The sequence below is a fragment of the Mesoplodon mirus genome (assembly GCF_964341445.2).
Source record: "Mesoplodon mirus genome assembly, chromosome: 7".
Lineage (NCBI taxonomy): Eukaryota > Metazoa > Chordata > Mammalia > Artiodactyla > Ziphiidae > Mesoplodon > Mesoplodon mirus.
The window spans coordinates 133,572,702-133,600,619 of NC_138983.1; the positions used below are offsets into that span (position 1 = coordinate 133,572,702).

The 27,918-nt window shown below is 54.9% G+C and overlaps 1 protein-coding gene across 3 annotated transcripts in view; it reads right to left on the minus strand.

The window, feature by feature from the left end:
* KIRREL3 (kirre like nephrin family adhesion molecule 3) overlaps positions 1-27,918 on the minus strand; it is a 543,536-nt gene that overhangs the window by 33,115 nt on the left and 482,503 nt on the right. For all 3 annotated transcript variants that reach the window (XM_082627471.1, XM_082627472.1, XM_082627470.1), the window contains 2 exons: positions 8,850-9,007; positions 32-182 (listed from right to left, as the gene is read on the minus strand). In XM_082627471.1, coding sequence (XP_082483597.1) covers positions 32-182; positions 8,850-9,007 — 309 coding nt within the window. The remainder of the gene's footprint in view (positions 1-31; positions 183-8,849; positions 9,008-27,918) is intronic.

The window sequence follows — 27,918 nt, forward strand, 5'->3', positions numbered from 1 at the left end:
AGTCCCTACCCTGGGCTGGGTCAGTACTCACGCTGGATGTCGATGGTGACCGAGGTCTCCTTCCCTCCGGGGATGGCTTTGTTGGTGGCTCGGCACACGATGCTCTGCCCGTTCTCCACATCGCCGGGGGAGATGAAGAGGGTACTCACGATGCTCTCACGCTTGCCGTCGCGAAGCAGGGTCTGCAGCGGGGAGAGAAGGCCCTTGTCACTTGTCACTCAGCTGGGACGGCCTGGGTGGGTCGGGGAGGACACGTGCCAGTCTTGGAGAGGAGGAGGGAGCCCTGTGGATGGAGGTGGGTCAGCTCAACACACCCAGGGGAGCCCGTCTCCATGCAGAGCCAGGGGTTACCCTTGGCTCCCTGGCCCAGATGAGCGCTGGGCTTTGGCTGGAAAAAGGAACTGGAACGTTTTCCACCCTGTGTGAAAATGCGCCTGGACTCGCCCACCCTGACGCATAAAAGAAACCAGGCCGGGCCTGACGGAAACCAGGTTCTATGTAGAACTGAACTTGTAACTATTCTGCCTCTGGTCTGGCGGTGTCTCTGGGTCTGCAGGAAGCTCTGAGATGGGGGCTACGTGCAGGTGCTGTGGCCCCTGGGGATGACGCAGGCTGTAGAAGGAGGTGTAGTTTGGGGGGTGGGGGTAAGGGCGGGGCTGGGAGGGATGTAGGCAGAATCAATGCACACTGACCATTTCATTACTTGACCTGTACAAACCCTTTCAACTTTTCAGTCGTTTCACTTCCTGACCTCATTAGAGCTTGGACCAAGCCACAGGCGGGACAGATGCCATCGTCTTTCATTTGACAGGTGAGAAAACAGGTGTGATCAAGAGAGGCTATGGAGCTTGATCAAACTCACTTCAAGTTGGTGATGATATAAGTAAAAGGGTCCTGGAGTGGGTTGAATAGTATCTCCCCAGTTCATGTTCACCCAGAACCTCAGGCTGTCACCTTATTTGGAAATAGGGCCTTAACAACTTAGTTAAGTAACTAGTAATTCGTTAAGGATCTTGAGACACGATCATCCTGGATGTAGAGTGGGCCCTAAATCGAGTGACTGGTATCCTTGTAAGAAGAGGAGAAGACACAGGGAGAAACAAGGAAGGGGGCCACGGGAAGAAGGAGGCAGAGATTGGAATGATGTTGCCACAAGCCAAGGAAAGCCAGGAGCCCCCAGGAACTGGAAGAGGCAAGAAGATTCTCCCTCTGGGGGCCTTTGGAGGAAGCACAGCCCTGCCCACACCTTGATTTTTCGCCTCTACAAATGTGAGACAACACATTTTGGTTGTTTGAAGAACCAAGTTGTGGTCCTTGGTTACAGCGGCCCTAGAAACTAACGCAAGCCTAAAGGTCTCCTGTCTTCCCCGTGACCGTGAGGTCATTCCTCACAGCTGCTGTTCCCCATCATTGCCGCTACCCGCTCCCTCCTCTGAGCCCCCTTCCAGCTACTTCCCCATCCGTTTACTGCCCTGTACCCTGAGCTTCCTGGTGGCCCACGAAGGTGGGTGCATACAGGGGAGGTGCAGTGTGCAGGAGGGTCACTTCAGGGGACGAGGTGGGGAGACTGGACTTGCCCAGTACACCCCAGGAAGGAACGTGATCCTGAAGCAGGGGGTGCCGGATGCAGTCTTACTTTGCCATGATTGGAGCCAAGGAATAGATGGACAGACTCTACTTCCTCAAAACCTCCCTGAAAATAACCACGACATCCTCTCTAATCCTCACAGGACCCTGGAAGGAAGGGAGCCTTGTCTCCTAAATAATGGAAGAGAAAACTGAGTTCAAAGTGAGTCAGGAACTTGCTGGGCAGGGCTGGGATTTGCACTTGAGAATGGTGAGCCCTGAGCCCGTGACCCTCCCACCGCAGCTTCCTGAGGACCCGGAAGCCGGGTGGTGTGATCCCCACTTAAAGGTGGGAACAGTTAGATGATTAAGTAGCTTCCGAGAGTTTAGCAGTGACATGCAGGCGGCTGGACCCTGCCTCTAGGTCCTCAGATCAGTAACCTCCAACACTAGGAGAACAGGACGCGAGCTTCGGTCCAGAACAGCGCGTCCTGCTGTAGACAAAGCCAGACTCAGATGCCGGAGAGATCCGCAGAGCAGGGCAGTAGTCCTGGCCTGTCTCTCCTCTGCTCTAGAACGGCCTGGGCGCAGGCCAGCTTCCGTCCATATTCTCTCCTGGGACGTGGGGTGCTGGTCTCAGCCCTGGGCAGAGGGATCTCGGAGAGGGGCTGGGGGAGGGTGATACGGTCAGTCCCAGGAGCCGGTGGGGTGAGGGCCTTGAGCTCAGCCTCAGGGCCAGGGCCCTAACCTGGAGGCCGGCCGCGGCGGTAGGGCTCGGCTCGCGGGCGGTGTAGCCCCGCCCAGCCGGAGCAGGGAGCTGCGGCCGCACCATCGTAACCTGCGGGCTCCGGCTCTGCTGACCACCCGCGTCTATAAATAGCCAAGCGATAATCAGAACAATTTCCCGGATGAAAAGCAGACCTCGGGGCTGGGGTTGAGGAGGGAGGGAGATCGTAGTGTTCCTCCCCCTCTCTTTTTCTTTACTTTTCCGTGGTGCTAACAAGGGGCATTTACATAAATTTTTTACTCTGCCAGGACCCCTCAGGTTGATCTGCTTGAGGGGTGCAGGGCCGGCGGGAGGGGAGCCGGGGGCCGAGCTCCTAATGAGGCCCCTGACTGCTGCCCGCTCCCCGCACCCAGGGCGCTCCTGGCCCAGAATGATGATTAATGACATATTTACTGTGTCCGGGCGTGTGCTTTTCTGGGAAATAAAAATTCTGGTTCAAGTTGTTTGTTCCACCTAATTAGAGAAGGGGAGATGTGTTCATTAAACCGGGGGAGAGAGCTCAGCGCCCGCTCCCCGGGGGAGGCCCGCAGCTCGGGGGTGTGAAGACCAGGCCACAGCGCGTTCCTGGGGAGGGAGCCGGGCGCAGGGCGAAGAGGGGGTCTTGGTCTTCTCACCCTGGTTTTCTTCCTTCCTCCGTTCGCTCCTTCCGCGTCTCCTCACCTCTCCTCTCTTTCTCTTTTCTTTTCCATCATTCCTCTCTTATAAACCTCCACTATTCTCACATGCAAATGAAACCCTGGGACTTTGTGGCCTCCAGGTCCAGGCCAGGTGGACACTCTCTCGTTTGCTGATTCTTGTCACTTCCCCGTCCTCCCTGCCCCTTCCCTCCCCTGAACTTGGCTCTGGAGACACACCTCCAGGCCACCACCTTCTGCTTGAGAAACCTTCATAAGCACGCACTCAGCTTCAGGAGGGTAAGTGGGTTATTAGTGGTAAATCACTGTTTCTGGGGCCACCACCTCCAAGGCCTGGGGCGGCGTTCCCTCCAGCTCGGTGGGCACTAGTGTGACCCTGATGGCCTCTCCTGCGGGTGCCACCTGTGTGTGCAGATATGGACCAGGAGCAGGGCCTATATACCTCAGCTGCACAGGGGTGAACATGCCAGGGCCTGTGTGCGTGTCCACCGGCCTCTGGTCCACCAACTGCTTCCAAAGAGCCTTCCTGACTGTCCCAGTGTCTGTGGGAGGCTTAGGGCTCATCTCTGGACCCTGCCTGTGCTGTGCTGCTTCCTGTCTGTGCATCCAGCCCCCCTGTCCCACCCCTGAGGGCAGGCACTTGGCATTCAGTTGGCAGCGGTAATGGGGGAGCTGGGCTGGCCAGGGGCAGACTGCACCCTGTGTGAGGTCGTCCAGTGCGGGCAGCTGCCACCACTCTGCTCTTTCCAAAGCCCCTGGAGCCTCAGCTGGGCAGTGGAGAGCCAGACTGAACCCCAAGAGCTTGGAGGCCTGGTGACCACAGTTGAGGGAGAATGGAGGTTTGGAGGGAATGTAGTGGGTGGGTGGCCCAAACCTGGTGCTAAATATAGGGTGTTCATTGATATGCAAACAGCCTGGAAAGGGCTTGAGCCGGACTGATTGCCTGGCAACAAGGCCTCCTCTCTTCTCCCTCCTCACCCACCTCGCCCACCTGCCATGTCCCTCAAGTTTTTTCCATCATCTCTCTGCCTCCCCTTCTTATAGCTGCCTGGGGACTCCACTGGTGCCTGTTATGTGGTTTGAATGAGGGCTGTCAGGGAAGGTGGAGATTTGCACGGTGCTTTTTGCCCCAGACCCTGTGTCTTCAGGGACCAACCCCCAGTTTTGTTCCCTGGGGCCAGGAAGGATGCTCTTCACAAAGACGGCCAGGATGAGTGCAGCTGCACACCAAGTAGAGACTCTTGGCCCCTAAGTTGGACAGATGAGACGGGGGGTACTGGGGTGACTGGTGGGGAGAGATTGCAGAGCTGGGCCCCAGTGAGGGCCCGGCGTGGAACCTAATGAGGCTCATTGGTCCTGGGGGTGGGTGGGTGGCCCCTTGGGCGGGCAGCAGTCTGAAGCTGGAGGAAGCAGAGGGGTAGCGCTGGAGGGTAAGGGGCTTCAAGGTAGAGATGTACACGACTGTACATCCTAAGACCAAGCGACCCTCCCCCTGTTCTGCGCATCAGGGTCAAGGCCTCATCCCCCAATGTGGCAGCTGCTGGGGTAGTAGCAGATGGAGCAGGGATCTGGCTCCCAGGGAAGATTTCTCTCTGGCCTCAGCCCAGACTGTCTCCTTTCCTCTTCCACAACCTATCCTGCCTCCCCTGGTCTGCCTTCCAGATGAATGCCAGGTGGCCTCCGTTCTGGTGCCAGGCCGAGAGAAGACGGCCTGAGGCTGGGTGTCCAGGAAGAGAGGACTTGGAGAGAGGCCCTGCCATCCACTCCCCTGCTTCTGCAGCCAGACACCTGCTGGGAGCTGTGGGCCCTCACCCAAGCACCCGGGCCACGTGGGCTCCGGCGGCCGTGGGTTCAGGGAGAGGCACCACAGCCTGTGCCGGTGCATCCTCTTCCCGAGGATGCTCCCAGGGCGAGGGACCTAGCCATCCTCTGTGATGCCATCCTCAGTCCCACCAGCCCATCCTTCCCCGGCTGGCCGCACGGTGGAGGAGCAAAACGAACACCCCACGGAACCTGGGCTGCTGTGTGACCTCTGGGGAGGCAGAACAGGGTGAGCGAGACGGGGCTCTGCGAGGAAGGACCCAGTAATACCAGCGAACGTTTACAAAGCCCTGACTCTACGCCAGGCACTTTACCCAGTGCTTTCAATGCATTATTCTTTCTACGTCTCAAAGCAATCCTAACAGGGGTCCGCAGTTTTCATCCTCCCGTTTTGCAGATGGGGAAGATGAGGCGGAGAGCTGAAGTTACCATAATATGTGATGGGGCTCAGGTTTGAACCAAGTTGGGACGATCATGGGGCCTGCTCTACTGTGACACTGACACTGTCACCCAGGAAATGTGGATGGCAGGGTGCACCATGGGGACCTTGCGGATCAAGTGAGGGAAGGCAGTGATCCTAACAGCCTTGCTTCCCTCTGCCAGGCACTCTGCTCATTCAAGCCTCACGACCATCCTTTGAGGCAGGTGCCATTGCTCCCATTGTAGAGGTGGGGGCTCTCAGGCACAGCAAGGTTAGGGAGCTTGCCCGTGGTCACAGAGCGAGAAGGAGGCAGTGCCTGGATTCAGGCTTCCCAGCCCCCTGGGTCCACGAGCACCCACCATGTGATAAATACTGAGGCTTCAGCTATGAGGGCTTTTAGGGCCTCCCTGTGGGATGTTTTTCTGTAGACGGTGGACCCTCCTTGACTTTGTGTACTTGTGTGTCCTCTCAACCTCTCTCCCTGTCTGTCTCTGTCTCTCTCTCAGCTGCTCATGCCCCCGGCCCCTTCTCTTGCATAGCCTGTCTGGGGCTGCTCTGCCTTTGGGATATCAGAAGTTCCTAGGTCAATGGCACTTGCAGTCCTGGGGAAAGAGGGGGCAGCAGAGGGCTGGGCTCTGACAGCCCCCAGAGTGGACTCCATATGAGTACGGCTGGAGGATCCAGCCCTCTCGTGTGCCCCAAGTCACAGGTTTACAGCTTGTCAGAGCTGATAGGTCCCTGCTATATATAAATTGTGTCCCCCCCCCCTGAATTCATATGGTGAAGTTCTGACCGCCAATGGCACATATTTGGACATAGGGCCTTTAAAGAGGTAGTTAAGGTTAAATGAGGTCATAAGGGTGGGACCCTAATCCAATAGGACTGGAGTCCTTATGAGAAGAGGTAGAGACCCCAGAGATCTCTCTCTCTCTCTGTCTCTGAACACACAGAGGAAAGGCCATGTGAGGACACAGTGAGAAGACCGCTGTCTATAGGAAGCCCGGAAGAGAGGTCTCACCAGAAAGCAATCTCACTGGCACCTTGATCTTGGACTTCCAGCCTCCAGAACCGTGAGAAATGCATGTCTGCTATTTAAGCCACTGGTCTGTAGTATTTTATTATGGCAGCCCAAACAGACTAATACAGGGTGTCTGATCCAGCCCCTTTGTTTTACACACAGGAGCCTGAGGCTCAGGGAGTGACTTTCCTGAAATTACACAGTAGAGATGGATCCCAGGGCCCTGGCTGGTGGTACCATGTTCCTGTCATGGGCCGGCGGGAGGGTGACAGGGTCGGGTGGGGAAGAGGGTGGAGCGTGGCCTCCCTGCTCTGGTCTGCAGGGGCACGGGGCTGGGCTCTCAGAGGGACCTTCCCCTCATGGACGAGGCCAACGTGCTGGGGGCAAGGTCCAGCAGGGTGACCCGGACCTTTCTCTTCCCCAGATGGGGGCATGTCCTCTGAGGGCAGAAATCTTGGCAGGGGCCAGGCTGGTCCAGCTTCAGTGAGGGACGGGACAGATGCCCAGACTGAAGGAACACCCCTTTCCTTCTTCACCCTCATCCGGATGATCCATCCCTGTGTCATATTTTTGTATTTCTTAACACAACAGGGTGGCTCCAGCTCCGGATGTGAGTGCGAGATTTCTCTCACAGTAAAGCTGCTTCCCCCTGGATGGACTCGTGCCCGAGGGAAGCCATTTGTCCTGGGTCTGGCACCAGCTCTGGATGGGGGCCAGGGGCCCAGGCCTTGATCTGCAGGCTTGGAGCTGACTCCTTGGCTGGGTTTTCAGCTTTGGACAGGAAGGACACTCCCTCAGAGGAGGGACGTCCCTATCTCGTATCCTCCGTGGATGGCGGAGGCCGTGCTCATCTTTCCGGGCCCAGGAAGTTGGTGCACTGGGTGTGGGCAGCAGGCCGTGCCCCTCCTGCTCTCTGAGGCCAAGGAGGGCCAAGGGGAAGGGAGAGCCACAGTTCTGGAGGCCTGGGCCTCCCGCCTCAGAGCCTGATCCAGTCTCTGAGCAGCTGCCCATGTATCTGAGGCTGCACGGAGAGGAGGAGTAGGCCCGCCGTTGTGAGGACAGTCATCGGGTGAGAAGGGCCGTCACTTCCCTCGTCTGTAGATCAGGGAGTCGGACCAGCCCTCCCCAAGGTCCTGTTCATCTTTAACGGCTCCGTGGTATGTCAACGCCGCCTGGGACTCTACTCACAGCCTCCCGGAGTGGAGTTTGGTGGGAGCTGTTTTAAAATGTGCCCAGGATTTTGTTTTTATTCAGGGTTGGTGAGGCCGACAGATCAGGAGAAGGTGGCCATTGAAAAGGTAGTTTGGGGAATTCCCTGGCGGTCCAGTGGTTAGGACTCTGGGCTTTCACTGCTGAGGTTGTGGGTTCAGTCCCTGGTTGGGGACCTAAGATCCCATAAGCCATACGGCACGGCCAAAAAAGGAAAAAAGAAAAGGTAGTTTGTTAGTCCCTAGAGGAGGGAGCACACGACTCCATGTACAGCACTGGCCCCGCCGGGATGCACCTGGTCGGTCAGGAGGCAGAGGGAGCGAGGGGAAAGCACGGGTGCGAGCCTTTACTGTGGTTTTTGTGGGAAAGAATGGACGAGGCAGGGTAAGCAGCTGAACAGGTCCAGGGTTGGAGGGTTAGAATAATTTCCACCGGCTCTAGGCTATAGGGGTGGTCTCTGGTTACCTGGTATCCAGCTCTGCAGTGACTTAGGGTAGGGGGAGAGCGCCTGGGACCGCAGGAGCCTGATAGAGGAGGGGGTGAGGCTGTGGACCCAGGGTGGTTTGGTTTGCACATTAGAGGCCTGTTCCCAGCTGTTTGCTCTCTAGGGGTTAGCTAGCCCTAGGAGGGACCGTCCCTCCTCAACTACAAGATGTCAAAGCATCATGAAATATAGAAAATAAAAACATGACAAATACAGGGGCCGGTTCAGGGCCCTTCCAGCTCATGGCACCTTGTGTGACTTAGAGAAAAGCACCTCAGCTGATAGGTACAGCAGATGCAGGGCTTGGTAAGGGATTATGGGCTGGATTCAGCACCCCTCCCCCACCCCAAGCCAGGCACCTAGGACAGGAAAGAACCTAAAGAGCCTCACCTTGCAGCTCTGGGAAGGTGGGCAGATTGACTAATAAAAATACAGATATCAGTTACATTTGAATTTCAGATGAACAGTGAATAATCTTTAGTATAAATATGGCCCATAGTATGGCCCATGTAATATTTGGGACATACTTAACACTGCAAAGTTACTTGTTGTTTACCTGAGATTCACGTTTAACTGGCCATCCTGTATTTTATCTGGCAACCCTCAGCCCTGGCCACCTCTGTCCCTGAGTCCTCTCCTCTGACCGTACTCTATTCTTAGGGTGACCAAGCTCAGCGATTACCCCAGGAAAGAGAGAAAGCGGAGGAGAGACAGAAAAGGTCAGATAAATAGAGCCAGAGCACGAGAGAGAAAAAGAGAGAAAAAGTGACAGTGTGCGCGAGAAAAAAGAGAGACAACGAGCCAGGGACAAAAGGCGACAGAAAATCATACAGGCAGAGCAAGAGCTGCAGAGAGGTGGGGAGAGCCGGCCCCCCCTGCAGCCCCTCCCCTCCTTCCACCCGCCTCACCTTGGAGTAGGTGGCTCCATTGATCACCTCTCCCTTCCTCAGCCAGATGATGGAGGCTGCAGGCTTGGCGTTGTCTGCATGGCAGGTGAGGTTGAGGGGGTCCCCGGCCCGCAGGCTGATGACAGGCCCCCCCAGGATGACGGGGTCGTCAGGTGGCACTGCGGGGAGAGGAGGGGAGAGGTCAGGCTGAGGGCGCCCCTCCCCTCGGGCAGGGCTGGGTGGACTTTACGGAGCCGATGACCAACAGTAATTATCACTCTTTAATACGATGTATAATCCCCTTGTAGGGTAACAATAAGAGCATCGACAGCAGTGATCCTGACACAGGCGTCTCGTGTTTATTTGCAGGGGACTCTCACGTCATCATTTCATCCTGCGCGCGTGCGCACGCAGGCGCGCGGCAGCCCGTGAGGGGACAGGGCAGGCGTCATTAGCTGTGATTTGCAGATCGGGAAGCACGGCACGGCTGCCTGGATCAGATCATGCTTTTTTTTTTTTTTTTTTTTTTTTGCGGCACACGGGCCTCTCACTGTTGTGGCCTCTCCCGTGGCGGAGCACAGGCTCCGGACGCGCAGGCTCAGCGGCCATGGCTCACGGGCCCAGCCGCTCCGCGGCATGTGGGATCTTCCCAGACCGGGGCACGAACCTGCATCCCCTGCATCGGCAGGCGGACTCTCAACCACTGCGCCACCAGGGAAGTCCAGATCATTCTTTTTAACTTCTCTCTCCCTCTTTTAAAACAAAGCAGTGTCACATCTGTCGTCTGCTTTAATCCTCACAACCATCTTGCGAGGTAAACATTATTATCCCAGTTACACAGATCTGGAAACCGAGGCTCAGCAAGACTGAGTGACTTGCTCAAGGCCACACAGTGCGTGAGCGGCAGAGCCAGGGCTGGAAGCAGGTCCCCTGACACTTGGAGCGCCAGGCGGGCTGCTTCCCTTGCAGGGGACAGGTGACAGGTGACAGGCAACCTTTCAAGGCTGAGACAGTGTTTCCAAGGGCCGGGCATCTCCTTAGCACTTTATTCTCCCTCATCCCAGAGTCAGAATGAATCTCTCTTGCCTGGTCCTTCCACCCCATTTCATAGCAGCGTGGTCCCCGCCAAGAGTGATGCCTCCCACAGCGCCCGGCACAGGGCCCGGTGCCTGGTGGAAGCTCCATACACGTTTGCTAACTCCAGTGCAATCACACCTTTGATCCCCATGACACCATGGGATGCGGGATGGGCAGTTATGATGATGGAGGACCACTGTTCGGAGAAGGGGCCCAGAGAAGTTAAGTGACTGGCCTAAGGTCACAGAGCCTCTTCTGAGGTTTGTGCTTGTGGATGCACGAGGGTCTCAGGCCTCTGCTTTCCCTGCCTCTCCTCCCTGGACAAACCAGAAGGGGCAGGGCTCCTTGGAGACCACCTGAGGAATCCCTGGCCTTCTTCCCCAAGGAGGGGCTGGTCAGGAGGGCTGAGCTGTGTGTTTGCTCAGTGAATGGGTGAAGGGGTCATTAGGTGACCGTTGGGGTCCTCACACAAAGGGCCTTCTTTGCCCAGTAGCCAGAGAAAGTCCATCCTTCCAGCCAGGCCCTGTGTGACCTTCTGGGCCCGTGGGCAGGAAGGCAGCCTCTCCAGGCAGTGGAGGCATGTCCAGACCCAGCAGTTCTGCCTTCCAGCCCCACCCCGCCAAGGGCACCCCCAGCAACCTGCTGGCTTCCCTGCGCTCCCCAGGGCCCATCCCTGCCCCTGCACCTGCCAGGCTCCTCAGGAAACTCCAGGAGACCCTGAGGCCAGGTAAGTACTTGAAGCACATGCCTCCAGCTAGCGGCTCTGCCCCCGCCCTTTCTGGCCTCCAGGACGCCTGGCTCAGAACTACAGCCCCAGCGAGTGCCATCCCCCAAGTTTCTATTTCCTAAGGGAAAAAAAACCCTCCCGGCTTCCAAGTTGCTCTCATCAGCCCCAGGACTCCACCGCGATCCTGGCCCAGGGAGGAAGTCGGCCTCTTTCAACCCTGCCCAGCCTCCTAGGGGGACCTAGGTGCAGGCAGATGGTGGGTGTGGGCCGGACAGTAAAGACAGCCCCCTACCCTGCCCTCCCTTTACCCCTTCATTAGTGCCAGAGGCCTCCTTGGTGCTGTGCAGCCAGGGAGCCACAGGGAGGCTAATGAGGGCTTTACAGTGCTGGGGAGGGGATTTTATCTCCTTGCTTTGGGCCGGCCCTTCCAGCAGGGGGAGCTGGGCTGGGCTCCTGCACCCTCCCTCCGTGGTGGCGGCTTTCTGCCTGTGAGCTGTTCGATGGATGTGCTCAGGCTGAGTTTGCCGAGGGCCAGGGAGACTGGAAAGAACCATCCGAAGCTTCCGGAACAGAATCAACACCTGGCCATCCTGTCTCTGTGGCCTCCCCAAGTGCTGAGCCAAGGGGGCGAGATTGTGGAAGTGCTCTAAATCAGAGGCCGAAGCGGGAAGGCAGTCCCTTGCCCAGTTTTATTTCCTCAGATATAAAGTGTGAAAGTACAACAGGGGATCTGGGACGTTCCCCCAGCACTGACATTTGTTGGGCCCGAGACGGGGGTTCTCGCTGTAGTTTACAATATTCTGGGGGAGGTTTTGAACGTCCCATCGCCAGGCCACACTCTGACCAGCTGAATCCCCATTTCAGGGGGTAGACCAGAGCATCAGGGCATTTTAAAGCTCGCAGAGATGGGCTTTCCTGGTGGTGCAGTGGTTGAGAGTCCGCCTGCCGATGCAGGGGACACGAGTTCGTGTCCCGGTCCGGGAACATCCCACATGCCGCGGAGCGGCTGGGCCCGTGAGCCATGGCCGCTGCGCCTGCGCGTCCGGAGCCTGTGCTCCGCAACGGGAGAGGCCACAACAGTGAGAGGTCCGCGTACCAAAAAAAAAAAACAAACAAAAAACAAACTCGCAGGGGATTCTGCTGTGTGACCAGGTTTGAGAACATAGTGTCTCTGGGCCTTTGCTCTGTGTAACGGTCTGTGATCACAGCTCGGAGACAGAAGGGGCCTTTCCAAAAAGCAAATGCAGCGAGGGGCAGGCCCTTCCTTCCCACTTCTCTAGTGCTGTGTTTGGAATGTCGGGGTAGAGGAGGGGAGAGGGGAGCGGGACTGTGCTGTGTGATGCTTAGGCGCACGTGCGCGCGCGCACCCCCCCCCCCCCCCCGCAAAGGGCCCTCATTACATCTTCCCAAACAAGTGCTTATCACACTGGTTGTTCACGTAACCATGCATTATGGATCGGCATTCGCCTCCGTGCGCACCAGATGGGGTAGGAGGGTGTGGATGGGGGCTGGGGCGGGGGAGGGTGGGAGGGGGAGGAGGGGGAGGTTTGGGGCCCGCAGGCTGAATAGAAATCAACAGTCGCTCCTGGCAGCTGTGGTCCTGCCAGGAGGGGGGTGACTCATTACCTCTCCATTCAGACCCGGGCCCGGAGCTGGGGGGCCAGGAGGGGAGAAAGTTTCGAGCAGCCCGAGCCTGGAGATGCATGATTCATCCATCCCCCTCCCAGGATTGGTTATTATCCTGAACCACTATAGAGTTTGGTCTCCTAATTTTTAATCACAGGGAAGGTGGAAGCGTTAGCCTTTTGTGATTAATCCGGAGATAAAAATAGTTGACAGTTTTGGTGTTGAGCTTGTTGTTGGTCAGGAGAAGTACATTAGCTGTTAGGTGACTGAGACCTGGGAGGACTTGATGGAGCCCGGGGAAGAGCGGGTGCCAGGAGCTGGAAGGCAGCCCGGGGGTCGCACCTTCCCTGGGACAGGGGCTGGCTCTGGGGCGCTACTTTTGAAAGGGGCACATCATGCGAATTAGGGTTCGACAGTGGGGGTGTGCCTGGCTCTTTGCCATTTACCCTCCTGTCATCCGGGCTTTGGGCAGGCGGCTGGGGGCCTTCCTCCTTGCTCTGCCTGCCTCTGGCCATCAGCCGTGTAGACAGTGCCACGTGCGTGGGTGTACAGTGTGGAGGACCCGCGCTCCCTGTGTGGGAGGGAGCCCCTGAGGACTTTCTCCCAGCTCTGCTGCCCAGAGCAAGCGGGCTTCAGTGGAGAGACGGGCAGGGAGGCACAGGGGTGGTGTATGAGGCCAGAGAGCACGGTGGCTGCCCAGAGTCACAGGGAGCGAGGGTGAGAGAGGATGGGGAAGTGCAGCCTGGCTCCACCAGGGCGGGGAAGCTTTCATCTGTTTTATGTACTAGGGTTCTTTATACCATTTTCCAGCAACAAGAGATTCTGTGGCCAGAAGTTGTATGGGACCAATCCCCAGCCCCACAGCTATCTCTAAGACGTGCTCCTATGATCAGAAGGCCTCCTGCACTAGAGCATATGCTAGGGGTGACCATCTGACTGTCCTTCCCGCAGGACTTCGGCTGGACAGAGAGCAGAGTGGAGCTGGGTTCAGAGGGCTTCCGCCTCTTTCTGGAACTGCTCACTGCCTCTGTGCCCAGCTCATTTGACTCCATGGTCTTGGTTTGCCGGGTTGGTCAACCTTGCCCGAACAGGCTGGGAAAATTCTCTTGGTGCCAGGCCATGGGCAGCGCTATGGGGTTTCCTCCAAAGTCCAGTTGGTCACCTAAGCGGCCCCCTCCAGCCTGCTGGGCTTCCAGGGCTCCCCAGATGCTCCGTCAGCCCAGATGGTTGGTCCCCAGAGATGGGGGATGGGACACATCTGCCAGCAGAGGCCAGCAGCCCGGACACGGAGCTTATGTTGCCAGGAGCAGAGGTGGGGCGGTCAGCGGGCCATCCCCCCGCCCCCATCAGTACCGGGAGCACCTCGTAGACGCTAAGCTCTCTGGAGGGCAGGCCCGGGTCCTGTTCAACTCATGTGCAGTGCCTTCTCCACAAGCGGGCTGTGCAGACACAGGCTGGTTGGGTCACCACTCTGCTCCAAGCTCTCTGGGGCCTCTGCACTGTCCCTGGAACGTAATTTGAAATCCTCTCTGTTGTCTATAAGCACCTGCACCCCTGGTCCTGGCCTGCCTCTGGGACCCGGCTTCCTTCCACTCAGCCATTCAGACCTCACCACGCCCCGCCCCAGGGCCTTTGCATCTGGAATGTTCTTTTCTGTGTCTTTGTCTTGCTGGCTTCTCCTTGTCAGTGATGGTGCAGCTTAAATGCCACGTCCTCTGCGAGGCCTGGCCACCCTGTGTAACAGCCCCTCATGTCTCTCTGTCACACCAGCCCCCTTGCTTCTTTATCACCGGGTTCATTTGTATCTCCCCTTACAGAAAGGAGGCTCCCTGACAGCAAAGAAAGACCTTGTCTCTCTTGGCCACTAGATCAGTGCCTGGCACACAGTAGGTGCTCGGTAAATCTTTGTTGAATGAATAAATGAAAGACCCCAGGGTGAGGGGTCTGGCATGGGCGTTTGCTTCCGAGGTCAGCAGTTTTTATGCTGTGTACGGCGGTGGGTAGAATTGGGGTGGCGGGCAAAGAGGAGGTGCCTCCCACCCCTCGCGGGGACAGGAATTCCCTATGGTGGGACGCTGGGGAGTGGTTGCTTCCTGCCGTTTCTGGAAAGGAGGAGCCCAGGCGGGAGGGCTTGGGGTGGTGGGGTTCTCGGCTTGTTTTCTTGGTAGCACCAGACCCCTCGGTTGAGGAGGGACCCCCGTCTGATTTGTCTGGATCATAGGCTAGGGAGAGGTCTGCTGCAAGCAGGGTGCCAGCTTGGAGGGCTTCTGGCTTGGAGGGAAGACGAGGTGTGCCTTCCATGGTGCTTTTCTCTGCTTTTAGGGGTCAGTGTTCAGCCCCAGGCCCCAGGGAGTCAGGAGGGGGTGGGGAGCGGACTGAGTTTGTGCTGGGAGTGGGGGAGCTGACTGGAGGGGAGGGAGGACCCCCAGGGGCCTCCGAGCTCATCCTAACCAGCACTTCCCACACTCCAGAACCTTCCTTCCTCCCACTGTCCCGGGTGCATGGCCAGCGTTCCTTCCTTCCCTCCTGAAATTGATGTTTGCATGTCTTTCTTTCAGCCTCTTTCATGCCCCAATCTGAGCCCATAGTGGTTGAGTAAAGCCAGACCCAGCCTGCCCTCTTGAGCTGGTAGGGTGAACTTTGTTACTCAAAGCGTGTGCCCGGGATGGAGCTGCAGCCTCCACGTCACCTGGGAGCTTGTTAGAAACGCAGGCACTTGTGCTTCACCTCAAGAGCTCCTGAATCTGGATCTGCGCTTAAAAACGACCCAGATAACTGGTATGTACATTAAAGTCTGAGGAACACTGCTCTGGAGGGCTCCTAGGATGATTACAGACCGATAAGTGCTTTGAAAAAAAGGCTCACTGGACAGTGAGAACATGTGTGGGGACCTCTGTGCCTTGGTTGGTGCCTTTCCCTCCATGACTTCCTGGAGGTAGTGTCCTGCTCACTAGACAGTAGATTCAGAGGTGGACCCCTGTATGAATGTGTTTCATTACAGGTTCCTTTGGGACTTCCCTGGTGGCGCAGTGGTTAAGAATCTGCCTGCCAATGCAGGGGACACGGGTTCGAGCTCCGGTGTGGGAAGACCCCACGTTCTATGGAGCAACTAAGCCCGTGCACCACAACTACTGAGCCCGCACTCTAGAGCCTGTGAGCCACAACTACTGAGCCTGAGCGCCACAACTACTGAAGCCCGTGCGCCTAGAGCCTGTGCTCTGCAAGAAGAGAAGCCACTGCAATGAGAAGCCCTTACACCTCAGAGAGGAGTAGCCCCTGCTCGCCACTACTAGAGAAAAAGCCCGCATGCAGCAACGAAGACCCCACGCATCGAAAAAATAAAAAATAAAAATAACAGGTTCTTTTGCTTGGGCAGTTCTTTAACTTGGGATGCTGGGGTCCTTCTTCTCCTGGATCATTCTTACCCAGCCTTCCAGATAGAGCTAAGGGGTTGCTCAGTCCATGAGGTCTTTCTGGATCTCCCAGTTGGACCAGGTGGCTTTTGTCTATGATCCCATAGCATCCTGGGCATCCTCCTGTCTCAGTATCTCACTTCTTCTATGGAATGATCCGAGTGTGTTTGTCTTTCCCTAGACTGCGACCTCATCCGTCCTGGTCCTTGTCACCTGGAAGAGCACCTGCCGCTCCAGGGTTATCCCACGTATGTTTGCTGAGCTGAACCTGGCTTGAGTCCATCCCTTTACAAGCTGTATGACGTGCGGGTGACATATATAATCTGACAATGTTTGCCCTCTTGTCTGGGAAGTGGGGCGATAAAGATACCTGCAGGCTGTTTTGAGGATTACCTTTATGATATGAAGAATGAGGAGGGAGCTTTGTAAAGGGCTAGACAAATATTGATTATCAGGCCAATTTTTTTTTTTTTTTTTTTTTTGCGGTACGTGGGCCTCTCACTGTTGTGGCCTCTCCCGTTGCGGAGCACAGGCTCCGGACGCGCAGGCTCAGCGGCCGTGGCTCACGGGCCCAGCCGCTGCGCGGCATGTGGGATCTTGCCGGACCGGGGCACGAACCCGTGTCCCTTGCATCGGCAGGCGGACTCTCAACCACTGAGCCACCAGGGAAGCCCTATCAGGTCCAATTTTTAAGAATGACATTTAGTTTTGTTTATGTGGACGGCACTGGGCCAAGGGCCCTCTTGTTTCATTCTCAGTTTTCCTCGTAACGGGTGCTCTTAGGACCTCCATTTTATAGACTAGGAAACTGGGGCTCAGGGAGGGCATATTACTTAGCTAGATAACACAGCAGGTAAGGGGTAGGGCTGGGATTGAGACCCAGGTATGTGTGCCCCTGTGATATGTTCTGCCAGCATCAGAGCAGCACCCAGAGCCGCCCGTGAAGCTGGGGCTGTGCCTCACAGCCCGTGCCGTCAACCCTCCTGCCCCAGTCCTGACTCTTTATCCCTATGCATTCAGACCCCGCACTCCCATCCCCCAACCTGATTTCCGACGGCTCGATGACGCACGGGCCTGACTTGCAGTTTGTGCTGGAGAGAGATGTCTGCTAAGGGAGAGGAGGAATGATTTCTGCCGTTCAGGTCCACGCTTTGCTCACTTTTGTCATTCTGCCCTGTTGTCAGGTTCTGGGCCCCGTACGATCCCAGCCTCCAGCTTCCTCTCTCACTTTGATGCGCCACCTAATGGCCAAAGTTCAGAACCGCAGTCTGTAAAGACACGACTGGGATGTGCCTGCTTTTAAGGGTTGGCTTCTCAGGCCCAGCTCACTAGACATGTATTCAGAAAATCCATATTGAGTATCTACTATGTGCCAGGCCCTGCTCAAAGCAGCGGGGACGCAAAACTCCTGCCTTGGTGGAGTTTATATTCCAGTGGGAGAGACAGACAATAAACGGGTAAATACATAATACAATGTTGGTTGGTAGTAAGTACTAAGGAAAAAAAAGACCAAGTGGGGGAATAGAGGAATCCTAAATTGGCCTCTAGGATTCTCTTCTGGCTTTCTCCCACCCTCTCTGGATGCTACTTTCTGTCTTCTTCCCACCCGTAACTGGTGGTCTTCCCCAGGGATTCTCAGGCCTGCATACGTCCTTCTGTGCACTCTCCGTGGAGAAGCACATGGCTGTCCTGTGAACTCAGCCAACATCTGCACGCTGATATATCCCAAATAGGCATAACTCCTATCTGGGGGAATGGCACCACCATTCAATTACCAAAGCTAGAAATCTGCACGTCTTTCTGAATTCCACTCTCCTGCATCCGGCATTACGAACCATCCTGGTTAATTCTTTGAAATATCTCTCAGATTTGTCTCTCCCTTTCCATCCCCAACAGTCTTCCTGTCTCAGGCCCTCATCATTTCTTACTTGGGTTACAATACCTAACACCTTCTGCTCCATCCTCCACACTGTTCCAGAGTGATCTTTGCAAAGTTTTGATATTCAGCCGTCCACTCAGGCATTCATTCACTCACCATTTGTTGAATTTCGAGCCGTCCTCTGTTTAAAATCTGGTCCCCCACTGCCATCTGGATAAAGTCTGAACTTCCTGGCTCTTGCCAATCCCTTCTGCTTCATTTTCCATCACTTCTAATTTGTTCTTATGGATAAGTATCACCTGCAACCCCTGGAATAAGTCACTCTTCCCCAGTTGTCACTTTCCCTTTCCTTGGCTAACTCGAAAGTCAGGCAGCTTGGGTTCACATGCTGAGCCCTACACGTACTAGCCTGTGGCCATGGCCAACTTTCTTAGCCTCTCTGTGCCTCAGTTTCCTCATTTGTAGAACATAAAATATAATAAAACCCGATTTGCTGTGTAGCTCCCAGGATCAAGTGAGATGCAGTGTGGGAAAACACTTTATCAATGGTCCAGTGTTGTAGAGAGGTTATTTGTTCTCCAAGCAGACTGGGCTCGTTCCCTTGAAAGATGGTGGGCTGAGTGCCTGGGGCTTGTGAGTCTGGCGCTCTGTTTCCTTGGGGGAGCAGAGGTCTCTCTCCGCTTTCCCTGCCCTGTCCTCACCAGAGAGGGGGTGAAGACCCTGCTGCTCCCCAGGGGTGATCTGCTGCCCTGCCTGCTTGGCCCCCCTCCCTCTCCAGTCTCCCCACATCCTGTGCCCATGAGAGTGAGGCCGTTACGCTAGATGGCTGCAAAGGCGTGCGTGCACCGCTGACCCCGTGTGGAGTCGAGGTGAGCATCTCCTCTGGGCTCGGCCAAATTGCTGGCTTACAGAATCATTAAGTTTGCAGAAGCTAACCGATGCACTCAGTAGTAACCTACTGTCCGGTTTACTCCTGAAAGATGGCTCGGAGCTCTGGGCTCCTGTAGTAGTCCCAGCACTGGACCCATGGCTGCGACCCTCTCCGCTCCGCTCCAACCCTTTCCACCTCCGTGATGGTCGGGGACCGTCCCACAGGCTCCATCTCTGCTACTCACACTGTCCACTACTCCCTGCTGCTCTGGGATAAAACCCAGTTCATCCGCATGGAGCGCGTCCAAGGCTCTCTCCAGCGAGACCGTCTTTCTCCAGCTCTCTCTCGTGTGCTTTCCTTGGACGGGTCTGTTCACCTCTCTGCAAGGATAGCCTGACCTTTACAACCACATGCTTAGGTTTGTGAAGTTCCCTCTGCCAAAAATGTCCTCATCCCGAGTCTTAACAGGCTGGAATACCATCCTCTCTCCAAGCAGCTCAAAGGCCACATTTGCCTTGTTAACTCGTGGTCATTCTTTACTGTCACCTCCTCCAGGAAGCCCTCTCTCAATCTCAGCCCTTGCCCTAAGACCATGTGCCGTCTCCATGAGCTCATGTGGCCCTTGGTGCCATTGCCGTCGGCTGCCCGACCGCTGTGAGCTCCTTGAGGGCTGGCCCTCGCCGGGTTCTTCTTTCTATACCAGTACTTAGTACCGTGTGCAGCTCAGACTGAGCCTCAATAAATCTTGGTTAGCTGGTTCCTTGTCTGATCCCACTGAGCTGGAAGCAAACGTCCCCTGCTCCCTTAGCACTAGCCTTTTATGCTGGCACCCACCGTGGTCCCTGCTGATCTGTGGACCTGTTTCAGGTTCCCTACAGCTCCAGGAGGAGTCTTAATACATCTTTGCATTTTTACCACCTCCTAGCCTATTACCTTGGGTGTCGTAATAAGAAGACACCAACAACAAATAATAATAATATGGTTAACAGCCAGAACTCCAGAGCTCTTCCAGTGCTATAAAAGTAGTCATTTAATCCTCACAACAACCCTATACAGGTAGATGTGGTCATGCGTATTTTAGAGATAAGGAAATGGAGGCACAAAGCAGTTCAGTTTCTTGCCCAGTGTCATGCAGCTAGTAAGCAGCAGAGTTGGGAGATGTGCAAGGTTGCCAGATTTAGTAAATAAAAGTACAGAACGCCCAGATAAATTAGAATTTCAGATAAACTGCAAATAATTTTTAGTATGTTTATCTGAAATTCAAATGTAACTGGCATCCTGCATTTTATCTGGCAATGCTATACATGTGTTAATTAGGTCTATGTAATTTAATAAATGTGAGTGCCTTCCCCCCCTCTTCAGACCCTCTCCACTCCCAGTCAGGTCTACTTAAAGAAGATTTGGGGTAAGATGCAAATAGGTTCTTTGTAAGATGTGTCATCCATGGATTCTGTGGCACCATCGCCCAGACACTTTTCCTGGGAGGCTGGGGGCAAAAGGACAGGAGGAGAGAGGGCTGGAGGCTGCATTTCAGCTCTGGCCCTGCCCCCAGCCTGGGGGGCCCTGGACTAGCTGAGCTCAGGGGTCCCTGACTCCAGCGACTTGCAAAGGTCTGGATACTGGGAAGTCCGCGCTTCACCTGGAGCTCCTGTTATGCAGGGAAAAGACGGGCGGCAGGTGCCTTGCCCGGCTCCTGGCTCCTGGCTGCGTGATTGTGGACAAGATAGCATGGATGGCATAGATATTACAGTATCTATTTCACAGGGCTGTGTGCTGATGAAATGGGTTAATACAAGTGCTTTGTCCCAGAGCTTGAGACCACAGTAAGAACTCAGCCCTCATTAGCTCCCGATATGATTACTTCTGTTCAATAAGTGGACACACAGAGCAGCAGTTACATGTGAAATTGCTCGTTTCAACCTCTTGCTCTGTTACCTCTCTGTTCTGCACCCTGGCCTCAGCCTCCCTGGAGGGCCTGGTCAGCACCTTGCCTCAAAGCACCGAGGAAACCATCACCATGGTGATGGTGATAGCAGGAGGTAAGAGGCCAGGATGGGCAGGGCCCCCAGGGAGGAGAGATGCGGCGAGGGAGACAGACGCTGTGGGGACAAAAGTCAAACAAAGTCACTTGTTTCACCCCTCAAATTGGGAAGGGTGTGCCCTCTGTTTATTTCCGATGAAACCCTGAAAGGGTCTGAGCCATCTCATCAGTGAGGCGCTGTCTGTGAGGAGACGGATCCCGAGTACACAAACGAATCACAGGATGTGTGCAGAGCAGAGGGAAGGAGAGATGAGGGGGAGGGGGAGGGCGCAGATGGCGGGCTGCACGCAGGCAGAGGGGTGTGTGTATGTGTGTGTCTGTGTGTGCGTGTGTGTTCACGGCGCAGGTGGGTGATGCGTGATGGTGTGTGGAGGGCAGGTGTAGCACCCTCTGGTGGCCAGAGGGAGAAACCAGATGGGAAAGGGCGACCTGTGAGAAGAGCAGCGGCAAGGAGCACGGTGTGGGGTGGGAGAGCTCGTGGAACCCTGGGCAGGCGGGCGGTGGGGGAGGGGAGGCGGGGGAGAACATCCCTCCTGCCACGTGGGAGGTGCGTCATCCTGCGGAGGAAGGGACTTCTCCCTCTCCAGCTCGGTGGCTGCGCAGACGGCCACAGCGCGGGCTGAATGCCCTTCTCAGGTCCATGTCTGCTTTGCAGCGTCTCCCAAAGCTCTCCAGCTCGTCCTGACCTTGACTTGACTTTGGGGTTCTCCTGCTCAGCACGGCTGGGTCTGGGGGAGAAGTCTAGTGTGGTGACGTGGGTTGCCGTTGACTGGTTTCAACCTCACCGTAACCTCATGCCTTATTCTACACATGGGGAAAACGAGGCACAAAGCGGCAGATCCACTTGGAGCAAGTGATACGACTCACGATGGGGGCACCCAGGAGTCTGGCTCAGGCCCCTGGGGGCCTGGCGGTGCTCTCCTAACCTCGGTACTGCCTGGCTGCAACTGCGTGAGAAGCTGTCTCGGGGTCTTTGGCTCTTTAACTGCTTCAAGGAGGCCATCCTGACCCAGCAAAACACCGCGGGGGACTCGGGAGTGTCTGGGTCGGTCCCATAAATAGAAAGCAGAAGTGATATGGTTGGTTTTGCAACAGGCTCCCATCTGTCAAATCCGTGTCCTCAAGAGGCTCCGTGGCTTCACTAAGGAGGGAAGTGAGGCTGGTGGAACCTCCCCGACCAACACCTGGGACCTCAGGAGTCTCACAAAGATTGAGGGGAACGGGGAAAAGGTCACCTCATTAAGGGGCTTAAAAAATAAACGCATGAAATCCTAACAATTGGCTTTTAACATGAGACACCCTAGGAACACTGATTATGGCATTATAAAAATGTGTGTTTGTTCCCTATGGTAGCTGGTTGAGGAAGCGCAGGGAAGGATGGAGAAGTGACAGAGAGAGTTCAGGCAGGGCGACACACAGGGTCAGACAGGCGGGACGAGGAGAGAGGGAGCCAAGCGATGGGCAAGTCATCCACTCAGGTAAATGATAAACTGGAGCAGAGAAAGCACACTGTCCCTTGTCATGGGGAACTGTAAAGCAGCGTGCCGAGCAAGGAAAAAAGCAAAACACTTTCTCTGGGCTTCTCGCCACAAAAATTCATTTCAGGGAATCCCAGAAAACCACTAAACGTACCTTTCAACTTTATGCAAATTTACCAAATCCACTATTTGCCAGCATCCTTAAGAGGAGAAAGTCAAGGTTTTTTTTTCTGCTCTGAGCCTGTTTTTGGAAAAGCACAAGCCTCTAAATTTGAAAAAGGGCAATTCTTTTAGAATTCCTTGCAAAAAGTGCTTCACTGCTCCTCCGTACTTTAGCATTATAGATATTTTTGAAATCTCCTATCTTCCTCATTTTTCACAGAGAGAGCGCACATCTCTCCTCAGAAACTGGTGAGCACTGCATGGCATTTTCTATGGAGAAGGTACACTTTTTAGGTGAACATTCCCTCTTTACAATCTGCCAGGATGCTGCGATGTGGAACGTGACAAGGCTGAGGCCTCTTTGCAACTGGAGGGAAATCAAGTCATGCTCATCCTCATCCTGGGGAGGGTGCAGGTGGGGGCGGTGCAGACTGGGGTCCTGTAGGCCAAGCCCGAGATAGAGCCCTCAGGATGCTTAGTCGGGAGGCCTCTCTGGATCACCCCTAATGGGAACCAGGGAGGTGGGACTGGTCAGAGGGGCAGTCTGGACTGCGGTGTCAGCGCCTTGAAGATCTCAGCGGACCCAACAGGAGGCTATGAAGCCGGGAGGGCAGGCTGGCCTTTATGCCCTGCAGGGGCCAGTCACTGGCAGTGGGCTTCCTCCCCTTGGGCCGTAGGTAATCCCCAGAGAGGACTCAGCAGAGAGCTGGCCCCCTGACAGCCCAGCAGCTGAGGGAAGGAGTCCTTCTGTCCTGAAAGGGGGAAGGGAAGTGGAGGTGGCCATCACAGCGTGCACTGCAGGCGGTGTGCACAGGAGGGGCGCATGGCCTCTTCTCCCAGAGCGGCCGCCTCTTCCTCATCGAAATTGCAGTGGGGTGGTGTGTTTTTGGCCCCAGCGTGCTCCGTATCAGAATACCGCCCTTTCGGAGGAGAGCTGGGTAGTTGGCCAGGAGAAGATGCTGGCCCTGCTCCATGCTCTGGGTTCGATTCACAGGGGGCAGGGAAGGACTCCCCATCTGCCTCTGGTCACACCCACAGCTGGTGTTTGCTGGTGTCGGTGGGCTGGGTTTGGGGCCACCCAACCCGTGCCTCTCTGGCCCCAGGGAAGCAGTGTCAGGGTGAGGAGTGGGCACCGTCTCAGACAGACCTGGGAACCTCCTTACGTGGTGACCTTGGGCAAGTTTCTAAATTTCCCGAGCTTCAGTTTCCTCATCTGTAAAGTGGAGCTAATACGGGCTTCTCGTGGTGCAGGATTGAATGAGGGAGCACATGAATGGTGCGGGTTGTAGCAGGTCCTCGGCAGGGGTGGCCGTGAGCTGGGGTGGCTAAGGTTGAGGTCGGCTGCCCTCTCTCCTGATTTGTGGGGTGCCCCCGGGGTTGAGGCAGGGTGCCAACAAAGCTCAAGTCAGATATGTGGTTTGCAAAACGTTTTCGATATAGAGAAAGAAGATATATATATCTATGTAAAATGGAACACTATTCAGCCACAAGAAAGAAGGAGATTTTTCCATTCGTGACAACGTGGATGAAACTTGACAGCATTATGCTAAGTGAAATAAGTTAGACAGAGAAAGACAAATACTGTATGATATCACGTATGTGGAATCTGAAAAAAGCTGAACTCTGAGAAACAGACAGTAGAGTGGTGGTTACGAGGGGCTGAGGGTGGGGAAAATGGGGAGATGTTGGTCGAAGGGTACAAACTTCCAGTTACAAGATGAACACGTTTTGGGGATCTAACGTACAGCATGGTGATTATAGCTAATTACACTGTATTATACATTTTAATATTGCCACCAGAGTAGATCATAAATGTTCTCACCACTAAAAAGAATTGGTAATTATGTGATGGGATGGAGGTGTTAGCTAATGCAGAGGTGGTAATCACAGGCAATATATGGATGTATCAAATTAATGCATTGTATACCTTAACTTACATGTTATTATAAGTCAATTATATCTCAATAAAGTTGGGGAAAAAAGGTCAAGTAAAATGCTATGTGCAAGGTAAGAGAAGCAATGGGGAAAGAGCCCTGATGTCTCATGGTGACAATGGCCACGGACAAACTTATCAGATCTGCCCAGAAAGCCGTACGGGGCAGGTAAGTGTGACAAGGTGCAGAATTGGGTGGTGTTCTGGCCTGGGATGGAGAAGGCTGCTCCCCAGACATTCCTAACGTTTATACTAACTTACCACCTTACAATGTCAATTATTATAAACCCACAAGGTGCAGCCTTAGTCACCCACTGGGTGACGTCCCTAAGAGGTGGGTGAGGGGTGCTGTTCCAGGGATGAGGGGCCAGAGCTGGTGTCCAGGCCTCAGAGCTTTTTAGTGGAAGAAGGAGGATTTTAATCTCACCTTTCTGACCTCAAATCTAGAGACCTTTCCACTTGGTTGCTCCTCAGCAGGGGCTGGGCAGCCGGGGGCAGTGTGAGGGCTCAGGTACCCTGGCCCCAGGATGGAGGGCCCCCCCGTGCTGGGTGGTAGCTTCCTGGGCCAGCTGTCTCCCGGCCCTGATTCTGATGCACTCCTGGGTCTCCTTCCAGCCTGGACCCCACAGGCTCCCACTCTCCTCGACCCCCCGGAGTCCACTCAGACCCCTTCCACCCTTTGGGGAAGGTGATCCTGATGGAATCCTCAGGATGAAAAATTCCCACTCACTGGTGTGTGCCCAGACCTCAGCTGGAAGATAGATTCTCTTTATTCCGAGTCTGAGTGATGTTTTGTTCCCCGTCTCCTTTGGCTCCCCTCACCCCTGCTGGCCCTGGTGAGGGGCCCTCCTCTGGGGTGTGTGAGTCCTTCTCCATCACTGCCCCGACACCTCCGAGGTGCAGCCACTGCGCTGGGTTCCCTGCCTGCAGGTACCCCATTGCGTGGTCGCCCTCACATCCCTAGGGGGCAGGTGGGCAAGGGGGGGCGGCTCTCTCTTCCTGGAACACCCATCCTTCTTTTCTGACTTGCGGGCACCTATGTGACATGAAGGCTTTGCTGAAGTGCCTCCCATGTGACCCCCACTACACTGTGGCTGGGTACTGGGGAGTAGGGGACAGTCTCATCCCTGTGTGACCCGGTGCCTCTGCCAGTGCTGTGGGGCTGAGCTGGCTGAGAGCCCCCCATTCACTCCTGCAGAGCTCCTGCGCCTCGCAGGTGGCTGAGTACTGGAGCCTGGCTGGGGGTGACTTCCTGAGGGGAGCAGCCCTGTCGTTTTCCTCCTTGTCTCTCCGGCCCCAGCCGAGAGTTTGCACAGAGCCGGTGCTCAAGAGATGAGCGCGGAGTAAACGAGTGAAGGGTAGGAAGAGATGCTGTATGAAGGGGTGTTGGGTAGAAAAAATGAAGCCTCTAGATGGGGATGCTTAGAGAGGAGCAGATCTAGAAACATTAATAAACACTAAGATATATCGAGGACCTACGTTGTTCCAGAAGGTCCCCTTTGGCCCTACTGGCACTCCATGTGGGACTCACAGGCCAGTTTTAGGGCATTAGTTTGGAGGTGGCTACAGGGATTTGAGTCACCAAATGGGACCCAGGACAGCTGGTGTCCCCTGGATTTCTTGAGACCTCGGACAAGTCTTTTAACTTCTGTGTTCCCCACTCTCCACCCTCAACCACCCTTCTCTCTGGGACCTGTTAGCTATGCCTAGCTACCCTTGGATCCTTCTTTTCACCGTCTCCCTTCTAAAGCTTCCCCTTTCCTTTGATTAGCAATTGACTCACTGTGGAAAGGGTTCTGAGCACGGTGTATACTCTACAAAAAGAGACAGGACAGCACCGAGTTGCTGGGCGTGTCCAGGGATCAGAGTGTATGGGTTTCAGCTCAGATCTACATCACTGTTACTGTGCAGGAATCTGGGGTGTCAGTGCTGCATATATACGTGTCACTGGGGAACAGCCCATCAGCTGCTCAGAGGAGCGGTTGGGGTGAGGTGTTCAGTGCTGGTTTGGGGTGAAATGTATTGGATGTGTCTTAAAGCCACAGTCGGCTTCTGTGATGGCCAGTAACATTCGTGGCCAGAGGCCTGGATAGTCCAAATTTGGTATATAATTGAAAGTATCACTTGCATTTGACTTTGGAACACACTGTGCGTGTGTGTGTGTGCGTGTGCGTGTGCGCACGCGTGTGTGTGTGTGTGTGTGTGTGTAGGGGAGGAAGGTGGCTTTCCTTTTTGATCATGTTTACTTTAGACTCCTGTTAGAGTTAATTTGCATTCACTGGACGCAGTCCTGGCAGAGGTGGGCAGGGCTGAAGCAGCCCTCAGCCTGGACTTGTTCACGAGGTGGGGGCATGGGACTCACAGGTGCTCAGAACTCCTGGGGGCTAAGACAGTGCCTCCGTCGATGGGCCACTGGGCCAGGGAGGCAGGACTGTTTTTGGAGTTAGACCTGGCACTAAATTGTGGTCTGGGTTACTAGCGCCCATCTCTCTGGGTGCCCTGCAGCGCAGACGTGGTTTTTTTTGGAAAGGGTGATTTCAGAATCCGGACTTTTTATTTTCTTAGTTGCCTTAAATGAGCTCAGTGGCTCCCATCCTTTCTTGACTCAGTTTCCTGGGGCTTATCATATATGAGGATAACTTACAATGGACCTTCAGTAAGAGAGAGGTCATCGATACATAGAGGATGGCCTGTATATGTTCTCCATCTGCACTTAAAGGGAAGAGGGGCTCAAGTGCAGCCTGAGGGAGTGAGGTTAGACATGAGGAAGCACTGAACCAGGGAGGGGAGAGGGGGCTTCTCTCTCTTTCTCCAGAGCCTGTTTTTTTTTTTGCAGTACGCGGGTCTCTCATTGTTGTGGCCTCTCCCGTTGCGGAGCACAGGCTCCGGACACGCAGGCTCAGCGGTCATGGCTCACGGGCTCAGCGGCCATGGCTCACGGGCCCAGCCGCTCTGCGGCATGTGGGATCCTCCCGGACCGGGGCACGAACCCGTGTCCCCTGCATCGGCAGGCGGACTCTCAACCACTGTGCCACCAGGGAAGCCCTGTTGTTTTTTTTTTTTATACATAAAATACATTTTTAAAAATTTTATATTGGAGCATAGTTGATTAAAAATGTTGTGTTAGTTTCAGGTGTACAGCAAAGTGATTCAGTTATACACATACATGTATCTATCCTTTTTCAAATGCTTTTCCCATTTAGGTTATTACAGAGTATTGAGTAGACTTCCCTGTGCTATACAGTAGGTCCTTGTTGGTCATCTATTTTATATACAGCACTGTGTACACGTCAATCCTAAACTCCCAATCTGTCCTTCCCCCTGACCCTTCCACCCCGGGTAACCATAGGCTGTTCTCTAAATCTGTGAGTCTGTTTCTGTTTTGTAAATAAGTTCATTTGTATCATTTTCTTTAGATTGCGCCTATAAGTGGTATCATAGGATATTTGTCTTTCTCTGTCTGACTTATTTCACTTAGTAGGATCATCTCTAGGTCCATCCATGTTGCTGCAAATGGCATTATTTCATTCTTTTTAATGGCCGGAGACTGTTTTTTGTTTTCTGTCTTCCCTTGTCTGGGATGAGTTGCATACGTGTGGCGACATGGCCCCGAGGCAGAGGGTGGACCTGATGGCTTCCCGAAGCCCCTGTGGGCCTGTGTCCGCTCCCAGGCTTGCTCATTAGTTTGCCCACAGCCAGGGGAGTTTCCTCCCTGCCTCCAATTAGCCTCTGCCCCTCCAGTTCTCTGAGAGGAGTTTCTCTTTGTGGAGGAGGAAGGGAGCAGAGAGCAGGGGCCGAGGGCTGGGGAGGGAGGGGGCTGGACTGGGGGTGGGGAGGGCCAGGGTCAGGAGGGGGAACAGCAGCCAGGCAATTCTTACAGCTT